Consider the following 27,927-nt stretch of genomic DNA (forward strand, 5'->3'; position numbering starts at 1 on the left):
TTCTGCTCCAACGCTTCGCTGGCCACAAAGACTGTATATTTGGTGCCACAACTTAAACTGACTGCTAATCATTTAATACTTGCCCCTGGGTTTTTCCTCCCTCTTTTGTCTGCGCTGATTCACACATATTTAATTGCATGTTATGGTTATTAATAATTGTATTATCAGGTAGTCATTGGGGGAAAAAAAAAATCCTATTGTATTTAAGCCCATTGTTATACTGTAGTAACCAGTACTTCATCCATTACTGTAAAAGTATTTATTCTAAAGTTTTATACACACATTGTCAATAGCACTGGGATTATTACCGTCACTCCTGCTGTTGCTGTGACTCTAGTACTCTTGTGGCTACAGTAACACGTTCTGCCGCTGAGTGTCGCTGTTGCATCCTGATCACATTCGCTGTCCGTGGTGCTGAACTTCACTGCTGCGCTGCACAACACAGTCACCATCAAATAGATGCAACGTTACAGTCCCAGGTCCAAATGAGCAAAAACTGTGATTAGAGAAATATGAATAATCACACAATTATAATACCCGGGTGAAAATGGAGGAACCTACTGTTTGTGCAGAACAGTTGTCCACGCCCATTTTACTTCTACAGAATGAAATGAAAATGATAAATAAATGATGACACGTTTTTTTGATGACGCCTGCCACCAATGTCCCTATAGTTCAAAGCTCGGCGAAGATTTCTTTTCTTTTCTTTTAAAGGCTGCATAGAAGATAAGTAGGGCATAGCAAACTGGTCACTGTTTTATTCATAGTACCAAGGGGGAACAATGGATGTTGAGGTTCTGAGTGCTTCCAGCGAACTTGAAAGTCGCGGATGGCGCCTTGCGCAGGCGAAATGCGACTGCGGAGGCTTCGGACCATCGGATCTCTCTGTTGTTGTGCAGCCGGACCAGCGTCAAGTCAGCCGGAGGAAGCTGCAGCAGCGTAGGAAATCATGTGGATGTGCCTCCCAAATAAAAGAAGACAATGCTCGCACTGAGTAATGGTTTGAGTGCTTTGACCTATAGGGCTACATGCTCTTTTTTTTCTTTATGATCATTGAACTTCTTTGTAGATAGTTTTATCCCCCGCACAATGACAGAAAAAACACAATACATGACACAAACACATTGTTTGTGGGTTTTAAAAAAAAAAAAGACCTACCGTGACATCATCCATTTGATTTTGAACAGCAGTTTTGAAGCCTCGAGTTTAGCATTGTGGTCAGTGCCATCTTTCAAAAACGAACAAAACAGAAGTAACCATATTTACAGGAGCGGGAGGTGGCGCCTGACTGAGGGCTCTCCACTGCACGTCCAGCTACACCTTCAACCTGCACCCATTGTTGTCAGTCACACGGGCCACGCCCCCAATGCATACCGTACTTTATCATCTTTTTAATTCTAAATGCGACGACAATCTGCAAAATGAACATCGTGCTGTATTGACGAAGACTTGAAACTAGTGACTGAGACCATACACTCCTCAGGGAAATGTTTACTGCCGTAATATATCGATTAAGAAGAAGAGTCATTTTCTCACTGACTTCAATTTGCAAGCAGAGGCGTCGCCCCCTGCTGGTCATTAGGTATAATGACAGGTTTCAGCTACACTTCGCATTGTTGGCTTCACTTGTCGGACCCGGTCACTACGTCCATTTGTGAACATTCTATGTTTTGAACACTATTCCCCAGATTTCTGTGGGTTGTAACCTTAGCATTAAACTTGAACACATTAAACTGTGTATATTGTGAAAAATAATCAAATTAATTTACTTTTTTGCCATCAGAATTTAAATAGATCTTCATTCATCTTCCCATATGTCCATGGATGCATAGCCGACGCCTTATTTTTCTCACCGACTGTAGGGTCTAAAGTGAACGAAGCACCTATTATTTGCAAATGTTATGAGCTCTTAATACCACCGACGCACGATTCGACACGGTTGTTTGGGGGCTATTATTTTGAAAGGCCCGACAGGAAGTTGAACGCTCGATCATCTAGCGCGGCTCTTGAGAGGAGAAGTGAAGGAGTGCACGAGGCTGACCGGCCACACGTCCGCGGAGACGGAGCGAGGAGCGAGCAGCGAGGAGCACCCCGAACCCCTTCCACTGGGAACCACACGTTTGACGACAGCGACGTGACCCTTTGTTTCACTCGCACGGGAAGTGACTTGAACGGTCCACGCAACCTGCGGCGACGCGCTCGACCTGACGACGGAAATGAAAACCCCCTGAATAACATTTCCCTCACACGCGGGAGATGAGACTTGCTGAATTGAACTTTGTACGCGTTTCTCCCGTGGAGGTGGAGGAGTCCTCCTTCCGTCTCAAACAACCGACTCGGGGACCGCCGGTGTGAGAGAACAGCAAAGAATGTGTGGTCACGTGAAGAGGCAGGTCGGGAGGTCAACGACGATGTCAGGGCTCGCGCGTTCTGGAAAATGATCAGTGGATGCACCCACGGCAGAATAATGGTCAGGAGATGTCTGGTGACGTTCAAGCCGTTCAGGTAGGAGAGTCCACGACGTGGTTCTCGACCCAGTATTTCCCCGGAGCCCTCGAGCGACCGTGGTCGCGTGGGGTTGATTTCAAATACTGAACACATTCATCCGCTTTCACGACAGAGGTGTTGAGGAATGGATCCACTGAGTGTTAAAGCATCGGCAGAGTACTGTGTATACTTGTAGAGCCAAGTGTGTGTGTGTGTGTGTCCATGTGGTGTCACCAAACACACACACACACACACACACACACACACACACACACACACACACACACACACACACCAGATCATCAGATGTTGAACTCCAGCAGATGCATTAGATTTGGATTCACTCATTAAAAAAATTAAAGGGACAGCCCGCAGAGATAAATCACGAAAATAACACTGTTCAATGTAAGTAATGGCCGTGGTACCAGTCAGCCGAGCTCTGGCTTAGTTTTTTCTCATTATCACCGAGCGGCTGCATGGGGTTTGCTTGTGAAGATGTACAGTACATGGGGGGGGGGGGGGGTGTTTCTTCCACATCACTGAAACAGCTGATACTTTTCCAGTCAATTGGGCCGTGCTGTGCAAGTGAGCTGCATTGTATTTGCTTTTCATTTCTAAATCATCAAATGAATCCACCTATGACTCTCTCTTTTTTAATGCAGGCGGTTGGAGATCAAAAGCAGCACGGACTCTCCGTTGTACAAAAAGCTAGAGGACCTTCTCAAGTGGTTTCTTCCACTCACCTCATACTTCCACCTATAATAATGTTAGATTTTCATAGCTATTTATCAGGTGGGCTGGAGTAATGGTGCAGCAGCTTTGCAGCGGCCAAAGCGGGTCTCGGTAACAGTTACACTCGGTCTGTACCGCATTGCTTCACCTGCTGTCGGTCCGGTCGATGAAGCACATTTAATGAAGCAGCCTTTGTGACCAAGCTGCACTGGCCTTGACAGCGCAGACAGTGAGGGCATATTACAAGTGATTTCATTTAAAGTGACACAACATCTGTTGCCCTGAGCTGGAGGTTCACTCATTTTGCCGTGAAGGTTGGGTGTGTTTTCATTGCATATTGCCTTTATGGAATAGTTTTGTCAAGAAAAAAACGACCAAAACCTGGGGAGAAATTAAGTTGTCTGGCCAGAGTTGAACAAGGGATATTGTGGCTCGGGGCTGGGCGATATATCCCAAAATGTCATCTTGATGAATACATTCATGTCCGTCGATATCAATAATTCTTTTCAAGTTTACAGACTGATTGTTGCTCCTGAGTTAAACGTGAGACACCAGACCATTAGCTGTGATTTTAAACTCTCTTCTCTATGGAAAGAAAAATTCACAAATCTGTAGTAGAACATTTAAAACAATTGCGGTAAACCTCTCAGCATGCTTGTACAATACTAAGGCTGCAGCTAACGATTATTCTTATCATTGATTAATCTGTCAATTATTTTCTCGATTAGTTGAGGAAAGTATGGGGGTTGATCCCGGAGCGAGACGGCGCTTCGGCCCTGGAGAAAGTGAATCTTACCCCCTGCTTCCTGACTATGATCTGGACAAAAAAAAATGCAACTCCAGGCTAGTGACGCACCACCAGTAAATGGAAAAACTCTGTCAATATTTAATAATTCTCACTGAGCTATCAGTTGTGGGTCTGGGTCCAGACAGGACGGAGTCTTAACTATTACAACTCTACACAATACTCTATAGATTTATATTGAACTTTTTTTATATTGCCTTTAAAGAAAATTATAATACAATAATGAATGTCATTGTTTTATTGCCCAGCCTGATTGTGAATGTGAATTTTGGATCACTGGAGCATCAGGACAGTATCAGAAGACAATAAAGACAGGTAACCATGTCCTAATTAGTAGGCAACAGGATGGAATACTAAAAAATATGACCTTAATAACCAAAAATGCTGCTTGTTGTTGTAGTCAAGTGCAATTTGAAATTCACCTCAAGGCTGTGTATGGATGCCATGAAATCTTTCCCTGAATTTAGACTTCAGGTTCCCAGAAAAAAGTTTTCTTGGAAAACACCACAAGTTATACCTACACCACGGCTCCTCCACGCCTCGCAGAACGACTCGCTTCAGAATCATCCACCCAGAGGCATGTGTTAGGAAGCCAATTAGCTGATAGCAGATCTCTCCTTCTGATCCAATTATAGGGAGCAGAGCATTTACTTTAAGCCTGTTAATTAAAGACTCGTCAGGCAGGACCGGGCCCTAATCCTCTCATATCACCCACCTAACGCCACTTTGTAAAAGGGCTAAATGATAAGAGGGGAAACGATCGCCGTAGGACAGCATCAGACCGGCTCCCGCGCACCCACGTGAGCTGACATGCACTTTCACTTTCTTTTCCCTTTCCTTTCCATCAATGTTTGTGTTGCTTACAAGCACCGCTAACATTCCCCCCGGTCCTGCAGACATATACTTATTAATTCTTCGATCACTGATGCTGGCGGTCTGTAAAATCAGCCTGTTTTGCACCATGTCCCTTGTGCAACCCCTTCATCTTTTTTCAATCCTGTCACTGGTGCCTCTTCGGTTTGTCTTACGCTGAGGATGAGAGTGAAAAACAAACAATGGGGCTGTTGAGATGTATGAACAATTGCTCAAAATCAGGTCAGTGATTTTGATTTGCAGCTTCCACTTACTTGGCTTGCTGACCAGATGGTTGTATAGTAAGCGCATAATCCATGCAGGTATAAGTATCTCCACCATTGGCTGCATATTTATGACTAATAATCCCTTGAGCATACAGATTGTATGGGATTGGATTCACATCAGTTACTGTGCTGCAGCTCATGTGGTCCTCTGACAATGATTGAGCTGTTCCAATTCATTCCCCAATATGCCTGGAACAGATGGGGGTAATATTTCATAATTTCATAATACTACAGTGTCCTGGGGGAGACAGTTGTACAGTATATGCGAAAGCAGTGGCTGAGCATGTGCTTATAGGTGCTGGGACTCTGCTTGAATAAAGTACGGTTATGGTGTTCCTTGTAAATTAAAGAGGCAACAGACAACGTTCGTGCCCACGGTGGTTCCAGGTAGTATTATTGTTTGGTCACTGTCGCAAAGACAGTAGCTGCAGTGGCAAGACGCCGGTAAGGACGGTGGTACTTTTCCTCAGAGCTCCTGAGGAAGTTGTCGACAGCACTTTGGACGTAAAAGAGGAGAAGAAACCTCCTAGCGCTAACTAGTGACAGCGTTTGCATCATGGCTAAGTCAATAACAGCAGCCTGGCTACTGTCCAAAGCAGAAAACAACCGTTACAAACACCAATTTGTACAAGTCACCTTGCGTTAGACGTCCGGTGGTATTAAAACTTAGGCTGTTTGAGTTACTCACTGATCTAGTAGAAGGAATACTAACTGCGTGTGGTTTTTCTAAGCTTCTCAAGTTCGGGAGCTCGACGGGATTCTTTTTCTCTCGCAAGGTTGAGTTGTTTTTGTCAAGTCAGCTGTTCCACCGTCTGTCACGAGCCCGTCGTGAGCTTGCCGTCTCTTCCATCCCTGGAGAAAAATACCAGGAGAACGCTTTTGTCTTCTCTGTTGTGGTTATGTGTGACGCAGTTCCTTTGTGCCGTAAATGCAGTCGCCATTTTACCAATATAAGCAGGGATGTTTTTCTATCACGTTTAGGCTTCAATTAGATTTAACATCGTAATGACAAGTTTAAGCCAAAAGTTGTCTATTTCCCCTTTAATGAAGAAATGCTAAATGCAGGAGCGGCCATTGACCTGCTGGCGCTTTGCTTTGAAGCCGCTTGCTGTGGCTTCTCATGATCACAGTCTTCACATTAAAGTGTCTAATAATCGTCTTCCATCACTAGCAAATCAATCAAGTGTAATCGGTACTGTAATCCATCAGAGCCAGCTCAAAGTGTTGTCTTCTCTCCTTGCTAACAGAAGGTGCAGAACATGAAGATAAATGACCAGTTTAGTTGTAATGACTGTACAACTGCTTTACGTTTTTTGGGGTGATCAGATAGCTGTTATCATGTTTGATGAAACCCATTAGACAAGAGCCTTGATGATAATGATTCTTCATTACCAACATATATATTTTGTGTTGTGTTATTAAAAAGGTTCCTCTGGAAGAGGCCACATCCTTCCGTCTGTCCTTGAAGCAATCTGAGTGTATTACAACCCAGGGCAAGACACATTGGCTCGGTCTGGGAAATGATATAGTCACCCGGGGAGCTTGCCAAACCACCGCACTCTATACTTAACAGATTATTCAACATCATCTTGATCTCTTTGGGTCAATCAGATCAGCTCAGCAAATGTGCTTTTAAGTGGCCACCCTTCGTCGGTGTTGATAGGAACTAATTTCCTACACGGCCTCATCAATATTAAGAGGTTTTGTTCTGAACTTTGCGTGACTGAAGCTACTCAACATTCCAGGAAGAGCTGCCAGATTTCACACTGGGCCGCGCATTCAAGCAAACAGCTTTTGCCTGGCTTTGAAGAGAAAGCAATAGATATGAATTATGCATTCCTTTTTTATGTTAAGATCAAGCTTTCCAACCTCTGTTGCGTAAGTTAAAAGTTTACCTTTGCAGGGTTGGTCATAAATTATGAAGTGAATTGTGATCATTTTCTCACAAAAGCTCTTGTGAATGCCTCTCTCTCCTGCTGTTTTATCCGTACATCATACGAAAGATTCCTGATGTGCTAGCATTTCACAAAAAATTATAATGCATTTACCCGAACACATTTACACAATTGAGGAAATTTGGGGGAACGGCTTCAGTTGCGGAAACATGTGTTATACAGCAAATGCTGGACTGTAAACCACTCTCTGTTACATAAGAATCCTCTCTTGTGGGGTTTAGCAGCGGAGCAGCAAGCAGTTTTTTTAAAGTAGGGTTTGACTTGTTAGTCATGGAAGCTGACAGGTATTTTGTCCAGTGGATACGAATCACAGACAGCTTAGCCTCTCTGGTTCCCCAAAGAGTCTTGGCATAATGAGGTAACCTTTGATCCATATAGACTGAAGAGAGCAGCTTAACTAGGACAGGATTCATTCTGATACAAAACGCTTGATTTGAACTCTTTTAAGTCAAAAATCTGATTCTCTCATGGCGGTTTAACAAAGGGAGAACCCACACGAGTCTGTTTTATTAGTTTTTTTTTCTTCTTCTGAGGAAGGTTCATGTATGAGATCTGTGACACAAATCAGAGTAAAGCAGATCTTTATGTTACAAAGCCAGGTCTGCGACAAAGATGGGAGCTTACATCCCTGATGGATTTTACAACCTAATCACCTGGGACCAGTTTAATGCTTTGTCATTCGCCGACACAGTCTTTGAATGGAGATGTATTTGATATCTCAGGAGAATAACTCGTACAGTGAAGAAAGAATTTCATAGTCCATTGTTGTTGACCTACTTTGTGTGTTGTAAAGACTTAACTTGGCATTTTAGCTTTATCACACTTTGAACGGTTAAATCTATTTGGCCGTCTTTGTCCTCCTGCCTTTTTCTTCCCATCCCCCATGTGGACCTCTGATATTTCAGAAATATCCACATCCATTGGCTTGTACTCAGGACAAAATGCTATGTGATCACTATTCATCAGAAGATTCAAATGTGCCTTTTAGCTTCAAGTTTTTACTTTTCTACATGTGACCATTGCTTTATTTTTGCTCTGACTTCGTGAAGTTCTGCCTGCTTGCTCTTAACTCTCTTCCTTTCTCTCCTCCTCTCCTCTTCTGCTTGCTGCCACATTTTCCCTCGTCCTCTTGCCTTTGCATCTCTATTTTCCCTCCATCTTTTTTTTCTCAATGTCAATCATTCTGCTCTTCCATTATTGTCTGCCTGTTCTTCTGCCTACATTCTTCCTTTTGGTTTTCCCACGCCTTTCACCCCTGTTATCTCTTTAACTCTCCTTAATATCTTTTCATAATTCCAAACTGTTCACCCAAAACATATATTTACCTGCCCATCCCCATAAAAAGTTGATCTATCTCAACTCCCCTTTAATTCGTTCCCTCTCTCCTCCCCTTGTGTTGCAGGATATTCGTGGTGGGAATAGGCTTCTTCAGCCTGTGCTTTCTAATGACCTCTCTGGGGGGGCAGTTCTCAGCCAAGAGACTGGGGGACTCCCCCTTCACCATCCGCACAGAAGGTATTGACGTGTGTGTGTGTGTGTGTGTGTGTAAACAGTTCCTCCACTATAAAAGTACTGAAATGTTGTAATGCCACTGCATATTGTGGTTCTATATCTTCATGTGGTGTTGGTGGTGCGTCACTGCCATGTGGCACTTGGTGAACCGCATGAAACTGGAAGATCACATACAAAAAAATATATATATATAGCCTGGAAAATCAGGATGAAGCATAGAAATCATAAATTATATGAAAAATGCCACTGCATGCATTGAATTTGTTAAACATTATATTCATACAACCTTCAGCCGAAAAGCTGTTTTTTCCTATAGTCGCGGTCAAGTTTGGAGAGATAAATCAAGGTGCTTGTAAAAGAAGATTTACCGTCTCCAGCAAGTGGGACATAAAGTAGAGCGACCAGCCAGTAGCTCGGAAATTAGCAGTCCGATGCACAGCAGTGACCGCAGGGTGGGTGGCTAATATTATATCTGGGTTTCACCCTCACTTCTCCAGGCTTCCTGCACTGACAGCAACCCTGTTCAGTCTTTCACACATACTGAAACATTTGAAAATACATGTGAATGTGCTGGTGTTTACACAGCTGACCGTATTTTACACTAAGACAAAACACTGAAACCTAATTCACAACAGAATGAACCTGAGAGGAGCGATAATCAGTCCAGCCTGAAATGCATTCTAAAGATCCACTCATAGGAAGCATTGGATTTCCCAGCATTTCCTGACTGTCTGAGTTGACTACATAATACTAACATTCGCCTCTGGTTGTGCCTGACCTATAAGACTAGTAACCAGTATATGAGCAAATATGATATGAGCAAGCAAAACAACTAACTTTAGCATTAAAAGCATGCAAGTTGCAGATTTGTAAAAGCAGGTTGAATTTGAAGAGCAGCTGAGTTCAGATTTCTGAGTTTGCTTGACTAAGAGAAACTGAGGTTAAGGCAATATACATTAGAAATGACCACGAAAGTGGAGCATCTCCCTGTGAGACCTCACACTCATTGTGGGAAACCCCTCATTGTGGTCATTTGTCCACAGACACTATTCGCAGATAAATACAACCTTAATAAACATTGGATTTTTCTATACCACTGCACACAGCACAGTGGTTGTTACTTGTGTTGCATGGACATTGAAGCCTGCGTCTGGCGAAGTCTTATCTCACCAGTGAAGCATCATTAACACATTGGCCAGCCAACAATATCACACAACCCAGAGTGGACGCTGACTGCCAGTGGCAAGGCAGAAAGGAAAAACAAAACAAAAGGTGCCATTGTAATGTCACGCTGTACAAGGTGCAAAGATTGAAAGCCAGAGGTCATTTTGTGGAGGCCGACCACTTGTACCTACTGCTCGTGTTAAAACAAGACATCCTGTGTTCTGTGTTCACCTCCACATGTGTGTAGCATGTGTCAGTTTGAATCAAAACAAGTAAGTGTGTATCAGGCAGGTGTTGTTTTTTGTGGTATCTGTCATAGTGAAAGATGATCCTGTGTGTGTGTGTGTGTGTGTGTGTGTGTGTGTGTGTGTGTGTGTGTGTGTGTGTGTGTGTGTGTGTGTGTGTGTGTGTGTGTGTGTGTGTGTGTGTGTGTGTGTGTGTGTGTGTGTGTGTGTGTGTGTGTGTGTGTGTGTGTGTGTGTGTGTGTGTGTGTGTGTGTGTGTGTGTGGGATAACGGGGGGGGGCATTTGTGATTATTGTGCTTGTGATAAATTGAGATTACTGTGTTTGTCTGATAAATTAGAATTAGTGTTTATGTGTCAGTGGTTCTTAGTAAAATGTACTTGATTAATCAACTACTCATGCAATGCAGCTCGGGAAGACATCTGGAGTATGCTCATTAAAAACTCTGCAGTGTCCAACCGTGCCTCCTCTTAGGTGTGTGTGTGTGTGTGTGTGTGTGTGTGTGTGTGTGTGTGTGTGTGTGTGTGTGTGTGTGTGTGTGTGTGTGTGTGTGTGTGTGTGTGTGTGTGTGTGTGTGTGTGTGTGTGTGTGTGTGTGTGTGTGTGTGTGTGTGTGTGTGTGTGTGTGTGTGTGTGTGTGTGTGTGTGTGTGTGTCTCTCTCTCTCTCTCTCTCTGTGGTCGTCTCTGTGGTCTGCTGCCACACACTGTTTTCGCAGCTTCGTCCCTTTGTTTGTGTTTTTACGTATGTTTGTGATGAGCCGGCAGGAAATTGGCTGTTCAATGGGGCAACAGCAGCAGCAATGTGGGACAAGATTGAGACCAGAGAGGCTGAGAGACCGATCCATCTGCTCTCTAAAAAATCAGCCCCACAAAACAACTGGCCCTTTCATTAAGCTTCTACTCACCACCTACACATCCTAACACACACACACACACACACACACACACACACACACACACACACACACACACACACACACACACACACACACACACACACACACACACACACACACACACACTGTTTCCACTGTGTTTTTTCATTAAGTACATGTAGTTTCTGGCAGGTGTCCCACAGGGAAACGTTCAACATTGCCAAATTCATACATTTTCTCAAAACATTTGCATTTTGTGCTTTTCAGAGTTTAGTGGTGATTCTATCACCGGGTCATTTTCATTTGACCTCATTTCACTTTGCTAATCAACTGTTGTCTGCAATACTTGACAGGATTAAGTTAAGTCACAACTGCGTTTGTGACCATCTGACAGTTGCCAAGAAATATCATGTTGTGGTCGAGGAGCGGAAACAATTAATTGAAGAGACGCCACTCAAAAAAATAGGGAGAGGACTGTGTCTTTTTTTTTCCAGACCACCAGAAATTGTCAAAATTGGCTCCTAACATTTTATAGTTTGCCATTCAGATGACAACCAGAATGTGTTGGGGATGTCAGATTCAGCAGCTGTCATTCAGCTAATCATCAACACAGTAGTGAACATGTTCCTCTTTTGTAAACTTGTAGCATTTCATCTCTTACTATGCCATATAACCATTTTTATACGGATATGAATTTGTTGTTTGTAAATATGATCTGCCGAATTAGTGTCGGGCTTTGTCACCGTGGTAGGAGTTGCGCTGATAGCAATTGTTTGGGTATTAGCCACCTCTCGCTTCTGTGGATTATCGACTTCCACTGGAGGTGTAGAGTGCTTGGTTTTTTTTTCCGCTCAAATCCACGTGTCTGCTCAGTCACTGACAAACTCATCAGGAACTGCGAGCCAAGGATTGAGAGGTAGGGGCTGAATGGTGAAAATGAGAAAATGAAGAAGGAGCAAGAAGGTGGTGGATGTGTGTATGTGTGTGTGTGTGTGTGTGTGTGTGTGTGTGTGTGTGTGTGTGTGTGTGTGTGTGTGTGTGTGTGTGTGTGTGTGTGTGTGTGTGTGTGTGTGTGTGTGTGTGTGTGTGTGTGTGTGTGTGTGTGTGTGTGTGTGTGTGTGTGTGTGTGTGTGTGTGTGTGTGTGTGTGTGTGTGCAGATTTCTTTAGGAAACAGATGAAAAGGATGGTTAAAAGGTATAAAACCAGATTTTTTTCTCTCTCTAGATTAAAATACATCAGACATAAAGAAATGTTAGCTTGATCAAAGGCCCTCCCTGTGGAGCTTGTTCATACTCTGCAGTTTATTACTTTAACAAGGACCCAGGACAGTGCCTTTACCCGAAGCATGTTTCTCACCGCACCGTTCGTTGCAGCTGAAAGACTGTGGGCTTTCTCACTATCTGAGTGGGTCCCCGATGGGAGAATGAATATAAAGTGATATTTTTGTCAGTTTTACAGTGTGCATTACTCTCATCTCGCTGTGTTATTAGCTAAATGCACCCGAAAACAGGCAGTCGTAGACTGCAATTCATAAAATGGAAGAATTAGAATCGCCAAGAGGAAAAAGCCCTGTATACATCCAAGCAGGGGCCGAGACAAATCGCAGTTTGACTTATATTAAACTCAGTTCTGTCATGTCTGTCTGAAAGTTTCCATGCCACCAGTGAGAAAAAGACTCACTCCCAAAAGACATTTTCCTGTCCTAAGAGGACCTCAGCTGAGAGTTTACACCCACGATGGTTAAATGCAGCTCACAGGCATATGCATCATGCACCTACATTAACATGTGTATATCACTATACAGTGGCTGGATGAGGTTGAGCACGGCATACAGCCCCACTCTGTGGTCCCTTTTCATGTTTATTTCACACCGGATGTTCATCTCTATCACACATTCCCTGCAGTTATGTTTCCTTCCCATCACTTCATGTTGAACAAATCTGGCATGACAGTCGTTTGCATGTGTGCGGCGCGAGGTGCAGCAGTGGAGCCACTCGGGGAGTACTCTGTATCAGTGCCCCCGTAGCCTGGGGAGTTTGAATGGACCGCGTGTGTGTTCGTGTGTGCATCTGGATTCATGGTTGTGCAATTCTCTCCTGATAACACCAAGTGCTAGAAAGATAAGAATTGTTTTGTGAGTGAGTGAGTGAATGTGTGTGTAACAGGCTGTTCTGGTGTACCTAAGTGCCAGCATGTGTTTTCCTGACCTCAATAGTAGAGATTTCATAATTCAAATCAAGGACATTGAGCCAATTCTCACTTTTACCTGTGCCTTTTCAAGAACCAGATTCAAAGAGACAATAAACATTAATATTACCAGGAGTTAACGTTCAGGTCCAGCTGTGTGTAGACATTTTGGACATCCAGCAGTCAGGTTGCAGTATGCAACCAACTAAATTGCCCTCCTTATTCAAGTGTGTAGGGAAAATTTATGGTGGCCATCAGGCCCCTCTAGACCCTTTCTTTGGTTCTTGGTTGTAGAAAAACATGGTGGGGCAACATGGGGCCTGCTCTCTATGTATATATAAAAGGCTCAATCTAAGGTAACAAAAACACAACAATGCTAAGTTACAGGTTATCATACACATGATGAAAAAGTAATTATGAATATTATATATCATTTCTACCAATAGATCCCCCTAAATCCTTAACACTGGATCTTCTCAATTCTAGAGGCCTGAAACATTTCACCATTTCCAATATAGCATGTCACACAAATACAAAGTCAACAATGTCTTTTCTATGTCTTTCTTACGTGCAATTTGAAGACAGTAGCTCAGATCAGTTCCTATCTATCAGACCAGGTAGCATCTCTTCTCAAAATAATTAAAGTACACAAGATCTTCTCGTAGACACTGGTTCAATACTTTGTTTGGCAGCAAAACACACACTATAAAAGTGTACAATATATTATAATCAATGACTTTGCAATTGTGCCATTTGAAACGTGGAAGGCGACTTAATGCCAACTGTCTAGCTTTGGAGTAGATTTATTGGTGTACTTCAATTTAGAGAGAAGCTGCTTCTTGATCCACATCCATAAAAGGCATCCAGAAGTTCAAGAGTATAATTTGGAAAAATAACTAATGTATTAGGTTTAGATGGACTAGGACTGAAGTTAAGTTTAGACTTAGGTATAGAGTAGGTAAGGTCTGGTATGAGGGAAATTAAGGAATTAAGGGATGAGTGTAGTAAAAGGAAAGGTGAATGTTCTGCTCGGCTGTATTTGTCATCAGAGAATCCTGGAGAGCATTCAGGCTACAGCAGTGAGCTAACAGAGATACTTTGTTCATTTATGTCTAAGAGTAAAAAATATGTATGTTTAAAACAAGCTCAGACAACTGTAGGGCAGAATTGTAAAAAAGGGAAGTACCATGTAGTTCAACTTCAACAGAGTCTTTATTGTTATTGTATAAAAACAAGAAAAACAGCCGCATGGAGCAACTAGAGCTACGTTGGCTTGGGGAGCTCAGAACCGCTGCGCCCATGCGCAGCGCCAGTAGAATAATTCATGGTTTTCCTCCCCTACAATTTGTACAATTGTACAATTGTAGTTTGTACCAAAATCATAAATTACTTCACACCCAATTGTAGCTTGTAGTTTAAGCCTTCATCTTCAGCCATGGGATGGGAAACTACAGGTAGAAATAATGCACACAGCTCCATCCAGTAGAAGACACTATTGAAATCAAAAGCAGCTCCAACAGGGACTGGTAAGACCCCCCAACTTACAGGGGCATCAAAACTCCCTTTGCTATGACCTGTTGATGTAGTTTCATTGGACAGAGTCAGCTGTTAAGCCAAGCAGCTGTTAAATGAGCCACTGATGGCAAGGTTTGATTGAGTTAGATTCCTGTTTCCTGTCACAATCACCTAAATCGCGTATTATTTACACTGATTGCTGTGAAGATATTCAATTTTATACTAGCGGCACATATTTTTATAACCATTTTTCTACATCTCTACCACCCACAAGTACAGTATGTCGGGACTTAGGCTGCATCTGTTGAAGACATCTGTGCTATCCATATTTATTCTTTTCCCCACAACTTTGTTTCCCCTCTGTGCAAACTTCAGGCCATTCCCCAATGTTATTCCATCCTTAGGCCATTCCTAACACCGATACATATTAATGAGAAAACCTATCCAATTTCCAAGTGGAGAGGGCTATTGTTCTGACCTAAGTGCTATTACCCCGCCGCAAATGAGAAATTCCTCCATAGCACATTGTGTTATGGTTATGGCCCTGGGAAGGTTACCCTGCACCAATAGGCTGTCTCGATTACCCCGCCTGCATCAAGCTTTGTCTACAGGTTGCTAGCTCATCATTCCCCCTGCCATACGCTGGTTATTTTCCCTGGTGGAAGTGTTTCCTTTCTGCAGATATACTCTAATGGTGGCCTGTGTTGCCTCACGCTTTTGGGGAGACTACTGATTGTTTTACGTCTGTGTTGACAATTAAGGCGGCTGTATTTGTCTGGTGTCTTTACTGGCGTGACTGATAAGGTCATAAAGCAGACCAAGCATGACTTGAGATTGTTTCTTTCCTATAGCCACCTCTTTTATTTTCTTCCCACTTCCTTCTCCTTCTCTTCCAGCTGCACATTCTCTCTCATTTCTTTCCCCCTGAGATAAATATATTCGGAATAATTGCCGGCTGTAGCTTTTCCTGTTTTTCTTCACCTCACCTATGCCTATTTCTGTGCAAACTCTTATTTTTAATATCCTGCTCTTACATGAGCAGGCCTGTGTTGAATGCAGTTTGACAGTTTCCCCATTGCCCAAAAAAGACTGCCTTTGTCTGATAAGTGACAGGAATGATTACTACAATGCGGGGGAATCAATTCATTAGATAGAATGGAAGTGACAAAAGCAATGGTTTTGAAACATTTTAGTTTCGTCAAAGTGACAGATTTGACTCAAATAAATCATGAAGCTGGGTTCAGACGGCTTACGGCTGTTTTTTCTTTGTGTGCAGTTGACCCTGCCTCATCTGAAATGATCTCCCTTGACATGGTTTGAAATATGGGGCAGATGCACTCACAATATCTTAAGATGCTTATACTAAATATAACATTTTGACATAATCAAAACATTGCTGTTATTGTCTGTGAAATAGAATATTGATTAGAGTATTATAAGCAAACAAGACCATTTCCACGATGGAAAATCTTATGGGCCTTGCATAAGAAAGAATGAGGGAGAAGCCTTCGTTCTATCAGCAATAAACACATCAGCTCACGATTTCATACAATAACGTGGTGAAATGAAGAACCGATTAAAAAACCTTCTCTAGCTATTCCTTGAGAATACATCGCACACAGATCACTATCCTGGCAGACAAGTGGAAACAATCAGTTTATCATGGAAAGTTGTTTCAGTAATTCACTGATATCTGGCTATTGAAGTGAAAAATGAAGCAAAAAATTAACTGAGTGGACTCATTTACATATGCTGTCGTCCTTGTCAGAAGGAGACACATGAAAAAGAAAGAGGCTTTCAAGGGATTTGTGACCAGCTGCTATAAAATTGGCGAATGACATGCCGCACTATAATTGTACGTAATCCAAAAATGACCCCTGGTAGAATAGAATAGAAAGCAGAACTAAGCTGAGGTGAACAACGCATCCATGCGCTGCCATAAATAAACTGTCACCATCACTTTTAGATTAGTGCCACAGTAAATCTCTTATACTTTACTGTATGTACTGCATCTGAACTGCTCTGTGAGATACGGAGTATCAGTACATCGCCTATGAGGGCACTGGTGCTATTTCCGGAAACGCTGCAAGGAGGAAGTGACACGTCTCTAAGGGCAGTAGAGATGCAGTATAGATAGATGAGGAGAAAACAACAGATGAGAGAGATTGCTCTAATAAGAGTTAACTCTGCTCTGCTCTGTTTGATTTGCATTGTTTGCTGCAGCCACACTGCGGCTCTCTTTTCATCACTGTCTATACACGTCTTTCCCTCTTTCCCTTTCCCTTTCTTGTCTTTTGCTTTGGCTCCTAGTTTGAGGGCAGCAGCAAATGTAATGTTTTGTCAGCGATGCAAGAAGTTGGTTGGCAAGGTTGATGTTCTGGGGCATAATCAGCTGGCAGTAAAGGAGGTGCAGATAATTAAGAACAATTAGCCACATTGATCTGTTTAGTTTAATGTGATGTTTTGGATGAAAAGCCACTAATGATCTGGTTGGCATTTGTCACTGTGCAGATATCAATATTAAATATATGAAATTCTACTGAATACACTCCCTCCCTCTATTGTTGTCCAGGCGAAACTTACCGACTCCAAACTGTTCTTTGTGTCTACTATCCAACAGTACATCACCCCTCCACTGTTGCAGGATGAACAGAATAAAGAGCTTCTTCTGACAGGTCGTGGCAGAGATTGAGAGAAGCTCCACAAAAATAGAGACAGAGACAGAGAGATGAGCAGGAGCACACAGTGCTTGGACTCTGCGAAGTCCAAGCACTGTGTGCGTGCGTGCGTGCGTGCGTGCGTGCGTGTGTGTGTGTGTGTGTGTGTGTGTGAATGCTGGGAGCTTCAGGAGAGTACAAGATGGTTGATTTTAGAGCAGCTGAGATGTTTGTATTTTAAAGCAGTGGATACAAAGCTGGGCTCAAAGCTAAATTAAGATTCGTGCCTGCTGAAAACACAAATGCATAAACATCATCTTTTGCGCACTCGTCACACAGTCAGCTGAAATTAAGGTCAACCAGTCAGCACCTGTTTTCTCCCGTTCTCGTCTCTCTCTCTCTCTCAAATTATATTTTACGCCCTTTAAAGCTACCTCCTAGTTGTACTAAAACACGTTGCACACCATTATAATTGATAATATTGTGGAGAGAATTTTATCTTGTAAACTTGTGTGTGATGAAAACAAAAGCAGCAGCCAGGATCTTATAATTTTTCAGTAAATTTTTCGTAAGCAATGTATTTTCATACTGTTTCGTCTTTTTTGCATTTTATTATCACAGTAAAAACATTAGATTCTTTGTCATGGCGAAATATTGAATGGAAACTAGCACTTTTTTGTTTTGCCTAAATGTACATGCAGCCTGCTGACACCTTTCCTCCGCTCAAGCATCTCTTTAGCAGCTTCCTGAACTGATCTGGTAGTGTGTGTGCTCCACTGCCAAGCCTTGGGCTTTTCCTCTCTCTGGGAAATTTTAAATGGCATTACCTGTCATCTCAGATGATAGGTCCCATCCGTTCCTCACTAAATAAAAGACACACTGAGGCACAACAGAAGAAAAAAAAAAAGCAATTTCTGGAAGTTTTTCGCCCCAAATCTCTCATTCTCTGTTTCTGTCATGTAACATTCAGGTTCGTCTGCGGAGAAAATGCGCCACGTTTGAATGCAAGCGGCTTTAACAAGCGCAGCCATTTTTCCTTGTCAGAAATGCTCACCTTACAATCGATGTGGTGAAGCATAGTCACTTTCCTGGGATTTACAAATGTGTGTGTTCAAACCCGTGCACTTGAAGCACAAATTGAGCTGCAGTGACGCAGGTCAAATTAAATGTATTATTATTATTATAAAGCCCAAAACAACAGTTTCTAATTTTAGCTTTTGGCTCATCTTAGTGACTTGGAAATCACTGTGCTTTGTGTATTTGTCTAAATGTATGTGGGAGTGTGTACTTATGTGGGCATGCATGCCAACATTTTGTATCTCTGCCTGAGTGCAAGAGATAGTGTTGCTACAGTTTTTTTTTTTCTTATCTGCATTTAGGAGATTGAGTTGGATTAATGCATTTAGATTGATCACTCTCATTTCCTTAATGGGTCCTCTCAAGGCTTCGTCAGTCTGCCTGGATCCCACCAGGCTATCAGTCTGTGAAGAATGAAATGTGTCCGACTCAGCATCTTGTGGTTGGGGAATCTTGGAATACTCATAAACCTGCAGCTCAAGATGGAGATTATTTCCACATACGAACCAGTGGACTGATTGTTTCCGAACACACAGTATATAGGACATCATATCCACGCATTCAATATATGGACCAGCGGCAGTATATATATATATATATATATATATATATATATACACACACACGCACACACACAAACACACACACACACACACACACACACACACACACACACACACACACACACACACACACACACACACACACACACACACACACACACACACACACACAGCTAACTATACCCACAAGCTTTGTAAGCAGCTGAGCTCACACAGTTTAGCAAGTCGATGCGAGGAATTGGCCTTAAGCCCCTCAGCCCTGCTCTGTGCAGATAAAATCCATGCTGCATTCATATCTAGTAAAAAGGTTCACAGCAATTAATTGTACATATCACTTATTTAAATTCTCACAGCTGTTAGTGTATCTTTCTTTGTAAAGCTGGGAGATTTATTTGACCCAAGAATATTATAGATCAGTGGAGTGTCTGTTTCAATTGTTTCAGCACGACGTCTGTAACACAAACTGCATAGTCCAGTCTAGTCGTGTTGTGTGTGTCCTCTCTTTTATACCAATATATCAGCTGTTCTTTAGCTCCAGCTCCACTGGTATCACAACTTTGCAAACAAAGAAGAAGAAAAAAGTGATCTGATTGGTGTCACAGTGCACTGACACACCCTAGAGTTAACCCACTGGAGGTTAGCAAAAATGAGATTTGTGTGTAAAGAACTTTGTTGCTGCATACATACTGTAAAAATGTCCTCGGCCATCCGAGTGATGGTTTTGATCATTTACTTTGATTAATGTTGATATTGCACTCTTTAAAAGGCAACAGAATACACTTTCTGATATAAAAGATAAAAGGACTGTCACTCTGATTTATTATTAATATAAATTTATATAAATTTATATATGTTTATATGTTCTTCGAAGAGATATTATTGGCTAGTTAGAAAGACAAGTGTCAGGCTGCTGTATGAAATTGTGACATTGTGACTGAATGGTGAGTTTTATAGTGTAATGGAATATGAACAAATTTGTCTTTTGCAGATAATTATGCCCCAAACAATGGAGATGGCAAGTAGACACAGTCTTATTAATATGCCACACACATAGAACTGGTAATACGATTATGTATTTATTGGCCTTCACACACACACACACACACACACACACACACACACACACACACACACACACACACACAACAAACACACTTTGCACTGTCTAGTGGCTATCATCAATATTTCAAAAGAACATCATCCTCTGCACAGGTGTATTGATAAATAATTGATTAGCCATCCTATGGGATTTAATACATACATGTTTGTTCTTTACATGTATGGTGTTATTATTTCTGTTCCGTTTCTATATGTGGTTTGTGAGTATGCTGTGCACATGACAAATGGGAAAACACAATGACAAAACACAAACACGTTTTATTTTTTAATTGGCCATTGTATTTTCTTATTTTTTGTGTTTTTTGATTTGCTGTTGTGTTTTATCATTTTCTATTAGTTTTTTTGAATAGCCATATTTTTTTGTGATTTGCAATTTTTCATTTAAATTTGCACTTCAGGGCTGCGGACGGTTCATTCTTCCAACTTTCACCTTTAAGTGGCCAGCAATATTATCAACACAGCACTCACTTAGTTTCAAATACCCAATAACTACATTTTCCTCTTTATTAGGACAAATTATCTTTGTTAGAATAAAGTGACGTCGTCAGCATCAGCCGAAATAAAACACAGTTGTGTCTAAGGTAGCAGAAAGAAAATGAAATTAGTCAGAGACCGCAGAGCCTCAGCTGCAAACAGAGGCTTATTGAAGCCGACATGGCTGTCAGATAAAGCTGGGAGGGAGACAGATCAGAGACTGAGCTTCAGTATGTGTACGTGTTGATTTGTGTGTGTGGGGAAAATAAGCTCAATTTATGGAAATGTGGCTTTAATCAGAATTATCATGCGGAACAATTTTAGTTATTCGACAAGCGATATGACAAACTGAATGAACAAACTGTTATCCATCATGGATAACCCGGACCATCCTCTTCACCTCACACTGGACAGACAGCGGAGCTCCTTCTCCAATAGGCTGATTCAGGTTCGCTGTCACAAGGACCGTTACAGGAAATCTTTCCTGCCACAAGCCATAAAACTATACAACACCTCACCTCTGGCTGACAGATAGACCTTGTTCCACTGTAAATACTTCATGTAAATTCTGTGAATTTATTATTCTTATTTTCTATATTTTTTGGGCAATTCGTGCATTTTAAATTTATTGTCTAAATATTGTTTATATTTTTTAATGTGTGATGTGTGCTGTGTGAAACGTGCTGCTGCTACACCAGAATTTCCCAGCTTGGGATGAATAAAGTATTTATCTATCTATCTATCTATCTGATCTCAGCGTCAGCACAATTAAAAACTAATAACGGTTTCTCATGGTGATCACTCAAGAGTTTGTGTAAAGCACAAATTAAGTTTAAGACAGAATAAACTTGTACTTAAGTAGAAAAAGCGACAAAGGAATTTGACACTTAAATATGCAACTACATTTACGATGAAGCTGGTAAAAGCATTTCAGTAGATTAGATTTAGTATTCAGGTTTGGATAAAAACGTTATTTCACAACTGACCTGGCTTGCATGAAAAGGGTTAGGTTTCGTGTCCTCAGTGTATCGATCTTGGCAGGGTCAGGACTGGTGATGACGATGATGAAGCAGTTTTTTTTGTTGTGGTTGTTTTGTTTTAACAACATTTCTGATTTTCAATACTTACATAAATTAAATTGATTTCACATGATCTTGATAAAAGCTTCAAAATTATATTGAGCTAGGACGCCACAGCCTACTGATCTGAATTCTGTGTAGCAGAGGCTGTATAAAAAAACGTAGTCAACAAATGTAAAGTTTGTAACTTTGACTAGATTTAATATTTGTCATATAATGAGGTAGAAAACATACACAGATAAGGTTTTATCAGAGCTACATAGAATCATAATTAAGGTGCGTCATTATATAGTACAGTAGGTACCCTGCTGCTTGATGTGTTTCCTGAAAATTTTAAGTGTCCTCTGTTTTCCGATGTACTTGTCTTAAAATTCCATCAGCGAAGAAAAGTTTGGGATTTTGCAGGAAGCGGTAGGCTATACGCTTGTAGCAAAACATTTATCGGGGCTCAGTGAAATCTTATTTTTGCAGGCTTAACAATTGAACTCAATATCAACAGCTGATGTAAAAAAAAAAAATTAAATGTGTGCAATCGACCAGTGTTTTCCACAGTAGTGGCAACAAATGTGTTTTGCTGCTGTAAAGTGTGTTGCTTATTTCCTCTGCTGGCTGCGCAGCCGCTGGCACAAAAGCCTTCAGATAAACACCTTTTGCACTGTACTCCTAAACTGCCCCCAACACAGCTGTTCATTTCAACTGTAAACATTTGTATATCCCCAGTTTGTAACGCAGCCTCCCAGTATCACGAGGCCAGATGTCCGTTCTGGCTCCGAGAGCGGTATGTCTTTCCTCTCTCACACACGGTTTCACCAGTCCTTTGCTCCATTACCTGTGAGTCAGAGTAAATAACGGGATGAGTGAAGGTGCCAGGGCGCTGAAGTGTGCCATCGAGAAATGGCTTCTGCCAAAGCTCTCAGCACAGAGCAAAGCCTTGACAGATGCTAATTCATCTGCCGAGGGCTGAATTATAGAGACAAACACTTACAGGTCCAGAGAGAGAAAGAGCAAGAGACTATTAGATTACATTTAAGGGGAATTGGGAGCGAGAGATAGCAGGAAGGAAAGTACTGTATGGAGACGTCAGAAATAGTAAGGGTAAAGAATATGTGAGCATGTGAAATAACGACAGAAAGATTATTGAGAAATCTGTGAATAAATTTGTTGCAGGAAAGTGAATGTATTCATAGTCTTAACAGCCTTTTAACATATCTATACGCTTATCATACAGGATGAGAGAGGCTCAGAGTCATAAGAAAATTCTGATAGTCTTCATTGCATATAATTACCATAAAAACTGCTGACATATAATGGCTTTTATGCAACAGTTGCCAAAACATGTATTCTGAAAATGGTCGCACTGACGTCACAAGGTAGCTAAAACAATTTGGATGAAGTTGATGATAAATGTCTCTGCTCTCAGGTTTGGGTACACACCTGCACCTTTTAGTTCAGTTGAATCACATTCTGGTTCGATTTGCCCCCTTGGTGCGATCCGTTTGGGCAGACGTGAACACAGTAATCACTTTTCGGCGCAGTTCAAAATGATTGCATCGAGACACTTTAGACGAGGTGGTCTCAGTCCGGACCATAGCAAACAAAACCCCCATCACAAAGCCTTGCAGCTGTACTACAAACGTGGGTAAAAGGAGGGATGGAGAACGGAAAGTTTCTCTTACTCCCATTTTTTGTGGTGATTTGTGTCTTGCCTTACGCTACCTGAATTCTTCCCTGAGTCGTCATGCTCCCCTCACATGACCCTTTTCTGGAAGAAAGCGAATGGCATCAGCCTGGACAACCGTTGGTGAACGCAACATGGATTAGGAATTGCATGCGTTTCCTGAACTTGTTGTCTAAATTCTGCACCTAACAACGGCCCACATTTGCAGGAGCAGAGGTATTTCCTCCAGAGATCTGTGACACTTGTGATTTTCAGCCATGTTTGCATGGACAATTTTTTAGTGTGTTTCTGAGTGTGCTTGCCTCCTTGTTCTCACGTATGTATTTGCGAAGGTCCAATCCGAACGGAGGTCATCACTTGTAAATGTCACCATTCAGTCCGACAGATAAACAGTGCCTTGCTCATGCGTAATTCCAATAAGCATAATCCTATCTGATGACGAAATGCATCGTTTTGTTTTCCATTTGAAATTGTGATTTCAGGCGGCAGTCACCATCGCTCCATTTCATCACAGTTTCATCAAGAAACAAATACACCCACACAGGCAGGCACACTGTGCTTGTCAACAGATTAACCTTTCATGCTGCATTTGTGTATATGCAATTTGCTTTCTATTCAAATATTGTTTATTTATTTGTCTGTCTAAAGCGCTGTGTGTGTGTGTGTGTGTGTGTGTGTGTGTGTGTGTGTGTGTGTGTGTGTGTGTGTGTGTGTGTGTGTGTGTGTGTGTGTGTGTGTGTGTGTGTGTGTGTGTGTGTGTGTGTGTGTGTGTGTGTGTGTGTGTGTGTGTGTGTGTGTGTGTGTGTGTGTGTGTGTGTGTGTGTGTGTGTGTGTGTGCTTGTGTGCTTGTGTGTGTGTGCTTGTGTGCTTGTGTGTTTTGTGTGTTGTGTCAAGCAAGCTCGGTGATGCCAGTGTTTCACCCTCTGTCATCATGATAAGATAAACCATGATTACAGAGAGTGAAAGAGTGATAATTAAAGAGAGAGAGAATGGAACTTTTTTTTTTCTTAAGTTATTGCAGATGGAGAAAAAGTTGAGAATACAAAAAGGTGAAAAGGATCTTGTCCACTTAGAATGTGAAATCTCCAAAACAAAAAATACAATTCAGCTAACTAGATTCTGGAATGGAAGGGTAAGAGGAGGAGGACGAGGAGGAGGACAGGAGGAGGAGGGCTAAATCTGCTCAGACTCAAAGAGCTAGATTACAGCCACACAGAGTCTTTCTTCATCCTGTCCTTGATCACTCTTAACCACAGAAGCACTCAAAAGAGAAGTGACAGCAACCCTCGGCATTAATTGGCATTGTTGCTGTCTCTCCTTCTTCACGTCTTTTAATATCCTCTCATCTCTCCCATCTCCCATCAGGAAATCCAATTTGCCTTGACGTCTCCGAATGAATAGTGAGAAAAATGTCAAAACCAAATGAACAATAAATATTTCAACAGCTGAACTAAGAGGGGGAAATTAGGATGGAGACAAGTGTTTAAATTCCCCACCATCGCCAGCTGGTTCTATTCTATTCTATTCTATTCTATAATGTGGGGTAAAACTTATCTTACTGATTATCGCTTCATTTCAGATCTTACATCTTATTAAATTGTCTTTTAGATCATTGGTATTCATTGTGTTTACTTTATTGCCGGCGCAATGTTTCACTTCCTTCATGCTTCGTTTGTTTCATTTGTATTGCCCACATGCTGCTTACACCGAACACTTTCCTTCCCAGTGTGGAGCTAAAAAAAACTCCCATCCCACTCTTTTCTGTCTGCAATCAGTCCCGCCGTTCTTTAGCTAATGAACAGTAGAGCTCCATACGCCATAATAATTAAACTGCAAGTAATTTAGACTAATTGAACGTAGGTGTAGAAATGGGCAGAGGAAATGTACGGGAGTTTGAAGAGAAGCTTTTAGCTCCACTCTGTCCGTCTGTCTGTCTGTACGACGCTGTCTGTCCGCCCACTGAGGGGTGAAGGAGAGGAGTTCTACTGGTGATTGTTCGCTTTCCTTTTACTGCAAAGGAGAGGGAGGGCGATGGTGGAGGAGAATGACGAATCAGGTGATGGAGTGAGAATAGGGCCTCGGGAGAGAGAGCAGCGATGAGAGCGAGACGGGGGCGAGGGTAAAGAAGGGAGAGGTTTAGGGAGGAGTGAAGGAGGAGGATGGAGATGAAGTGGGGGGAGTAGTACATACAGGTGCCAATTAATATGTGTGCGTTTGGCTTGTGTGGCTTGGTTGTAGTCCCTCCTTAACCTGAGGAGCAGAGCCAGACTGCGGTGAGGATGTAATCTCCAGACAAGTCGTGGAGCTGATCATGAGTAATGGGAGAAAACAGACGGGACACCATGACAGCACCCGTGGTCATTTTACTGCCGTGACTTTTGTTGAGTTACAGCCTGAAAGCCTGGCATTCAAATCACACTTGGTGAAGTTGGATATCTCAAACAAAATATAAAGCCCTGGAGTAAATAAGGACTAATGAAACATCCCATAATGTATCATGTAATAGCAGCCCTGATTTTTAGCCTATAGAGATGAGTTTCTATCTTTTAGATGTTTTGTTTGTTTCTGTATTTACCTGTTTAAGGAGCTGTGTGTGTGTGTGTGTGTGTGTGTGTGTGTGTGTGTGTGTGTGTGTGTGTGTGTGTGTGTGTGTGTGTGTGTGTGTGTGTGTGTGTGTGTGTGTGTGTGTGTGTGTGTGTGTGTGTGTGTGTGTGTGTGTGTGTGTGTGTGTGTGTGTGTGTGTGTGTGTGTGACAAAATGACAAAATGACAAAATGACATTGGTCCCCAGTTAATTTAGCTGTGTCAACCTCTATCCAGCAGGCCCTTCTGTCACCATTCATCAGACTACAAATGGTTTTCTTCTCATAAATATTCATACATCCCCCACCTCCCCCCTCCCCAAACCAATCTAGACACCATCCTGTTCCGGCACGAATAACACCTCATGCTCGTAGGTGTGTGTGTGCGCGTGTGTGTGCGCGCGTGTGTGCGCGTGTGTGCGCGCGCCACATATGAGTAAGTCACTCACTCGTGAGTTGTGTGCAAATGCAGCCACACTCAAAGACACCGTGTAGAGACGGTGAAATCATATAGATACACACTCGCGACAAATTGCTGACTCACCATAGGAAGGTTTATAGTTCAGAGCTTTCTCACAAATCCACCACATGTCAAATGATAGAGTTTCATTCAAGTCAGTTTCATTTTCAAGGATTCACAGCTTGATTGAGCTGGAGATGAGGAGACGGGAAATGTGCTATAACTGTCAATATTAATTGTTCACTTGACTTAAGCCTCACTGATTTAAATCGAAAAAGTTCTGTTATACAATCAATTAAAAGTTTTTTTTGCATTTATGATTTGTGCGATTTAATTTAGGTCAATTCCGTTAAATCCAACTTTTCAACCAGTTTCCTTTTCTATGACTTCTGTCCTTACAAACCCAAACACACACACACACACACTTACACAGGCGGCAGGAGGTCCTCCTGGCGCAAGCACTCACTTTTAATGGAGGGAACCCCACTGCTCTAAATCCTTTTTTCCTGGCTTAGCCTTCAACAGTATTAGAGGAATCCATTGTATTTCACCCTGCGCACTTTACATGCATCAGTCATAGACATACTCAAATACTATTCAAACACACTCCTGCCTTCCCTCTGTTCTTTTATGTGACACCCTACTGTGCTGAGATAGGAAAAGTCCTTTTATTTTTTTGATGGGCGCAGTTGACACAGACAGACGTTGTTCCCAGACGTGGTAAAATGTGAAATTTTGAACTCAGTGACATAAAAGGATTTGAGGAAGTCATAGCTGTTTTATATTGTATGACCCTTTCTGTCAAGCAGACGGACATGCTGTGGCTATTTCTTGAACTCATTTGCACACACGCGCGCCCACAGACACAAACACACACGTAAGAAGAAGCTCAGGATTTTTCTATATTAGGCTGCTGAATTTAATTCCCAGTCACTAATTTCAATTGTTCCCACTCTCAAGAATCGGTTCGGTAGTTCAAAATGGTTAAAGGTAAAATGGCAAACGATTTGTGGAGGCTACAGCTAATGCACACACACACACACACACACACACACACACACACACACACACACACACACACACACACACACACACACACACTCACACACACAAACACTCTCCGTTTCCAGTTGTCCTTTCACAGACACTCAAAAGAATTCTCTTCAACTTTATGCATTTCAGTCCTCAGGAGAAATATGATGTGCCGTGACATTAAATATTCAGTCCAATATGGTGGCTAAAGCCTGGCACTGTGTGTGAGTGAGCGTGTGTGTGTCTGTGTCTGTCTGCTGATTTTTTCCACCCCATGCCAGTGGGGGAAGCCAAACGCAGCATGAAATAGCATGCCAGCAGCTTGGTCCTGTTAACTTGCTGCTTTTACTCACATTGAATCTTAATACCGCATTTATCTTTTACAAACACAAACAGGCAGACAGTGTACCGATTCATCACTGAAGGGCCAAAAACAACTTTTGTTTGATCTCTTGAGGTTCAAGTTAATGATTCAGGTTGTCAAGTAGCAACGGACTTCTAATTAAAGTGAATAATGAATTTGTGTGAAGTCTACACATTTTTCCCAGTTTTTTTAATCTTTCATCTAATTTATTTATATATATATATATTT

General features: G+C 42.0%; 1 protein-coding gene across 5 annotated transcripts in view; it reads left to right on the forward strand.

Annotated features, from left to right (window-relative positions):
- Positions 1 to 2,020: 2,020 nt before the first annotated feature.
- Positions 2,021 to 27,927, forward strand: part of LOC118312957 (alpha-1,6-mannosylglycoprotein 6-beta-N-acetylglucosaminyltransferase B-like) — a 90,067-nt gene continuing 64,160 nt past the window's right edge. For all 5 annotated transcript variants that reach the window (XM_035638057.2, XM_035638059.2, XM_035638061.2 and 2 more), the window contains exons 1-2: positions 2,021 to 2,505; positions 8,521 to 8,633. In XM_035638057.2, coding sequence (XP_035493950.2) covers positions 2,438 to 2,505; positions 8,521 to 8,633 — 181 coding nt within the window. In that variant the 5' untranslated portion in view covers positions 2,021 to 2,437. The remainder of the gene's footprint in view (positions 2,506 to 8,520; positions 8,634 to 27,927) is intronic.

This window comes from Scophthalmus maximus, chromosome 8 (assembly GCF_022379125.1).
Source record: "Scophthalmus maximus strain ysfricsl-2021 chromosome 8, ASM2237912v1, whole genome shotgun sequence".
In the NCBI taxonomy this organism is placed as follows: domain Eukaryota; kingdom Metazoa; phylum Chordata; class Actinopteri; order Pleuronectiformes; family Scophthalmidae; genus Scophthalmus; species Scophthalmus maximus.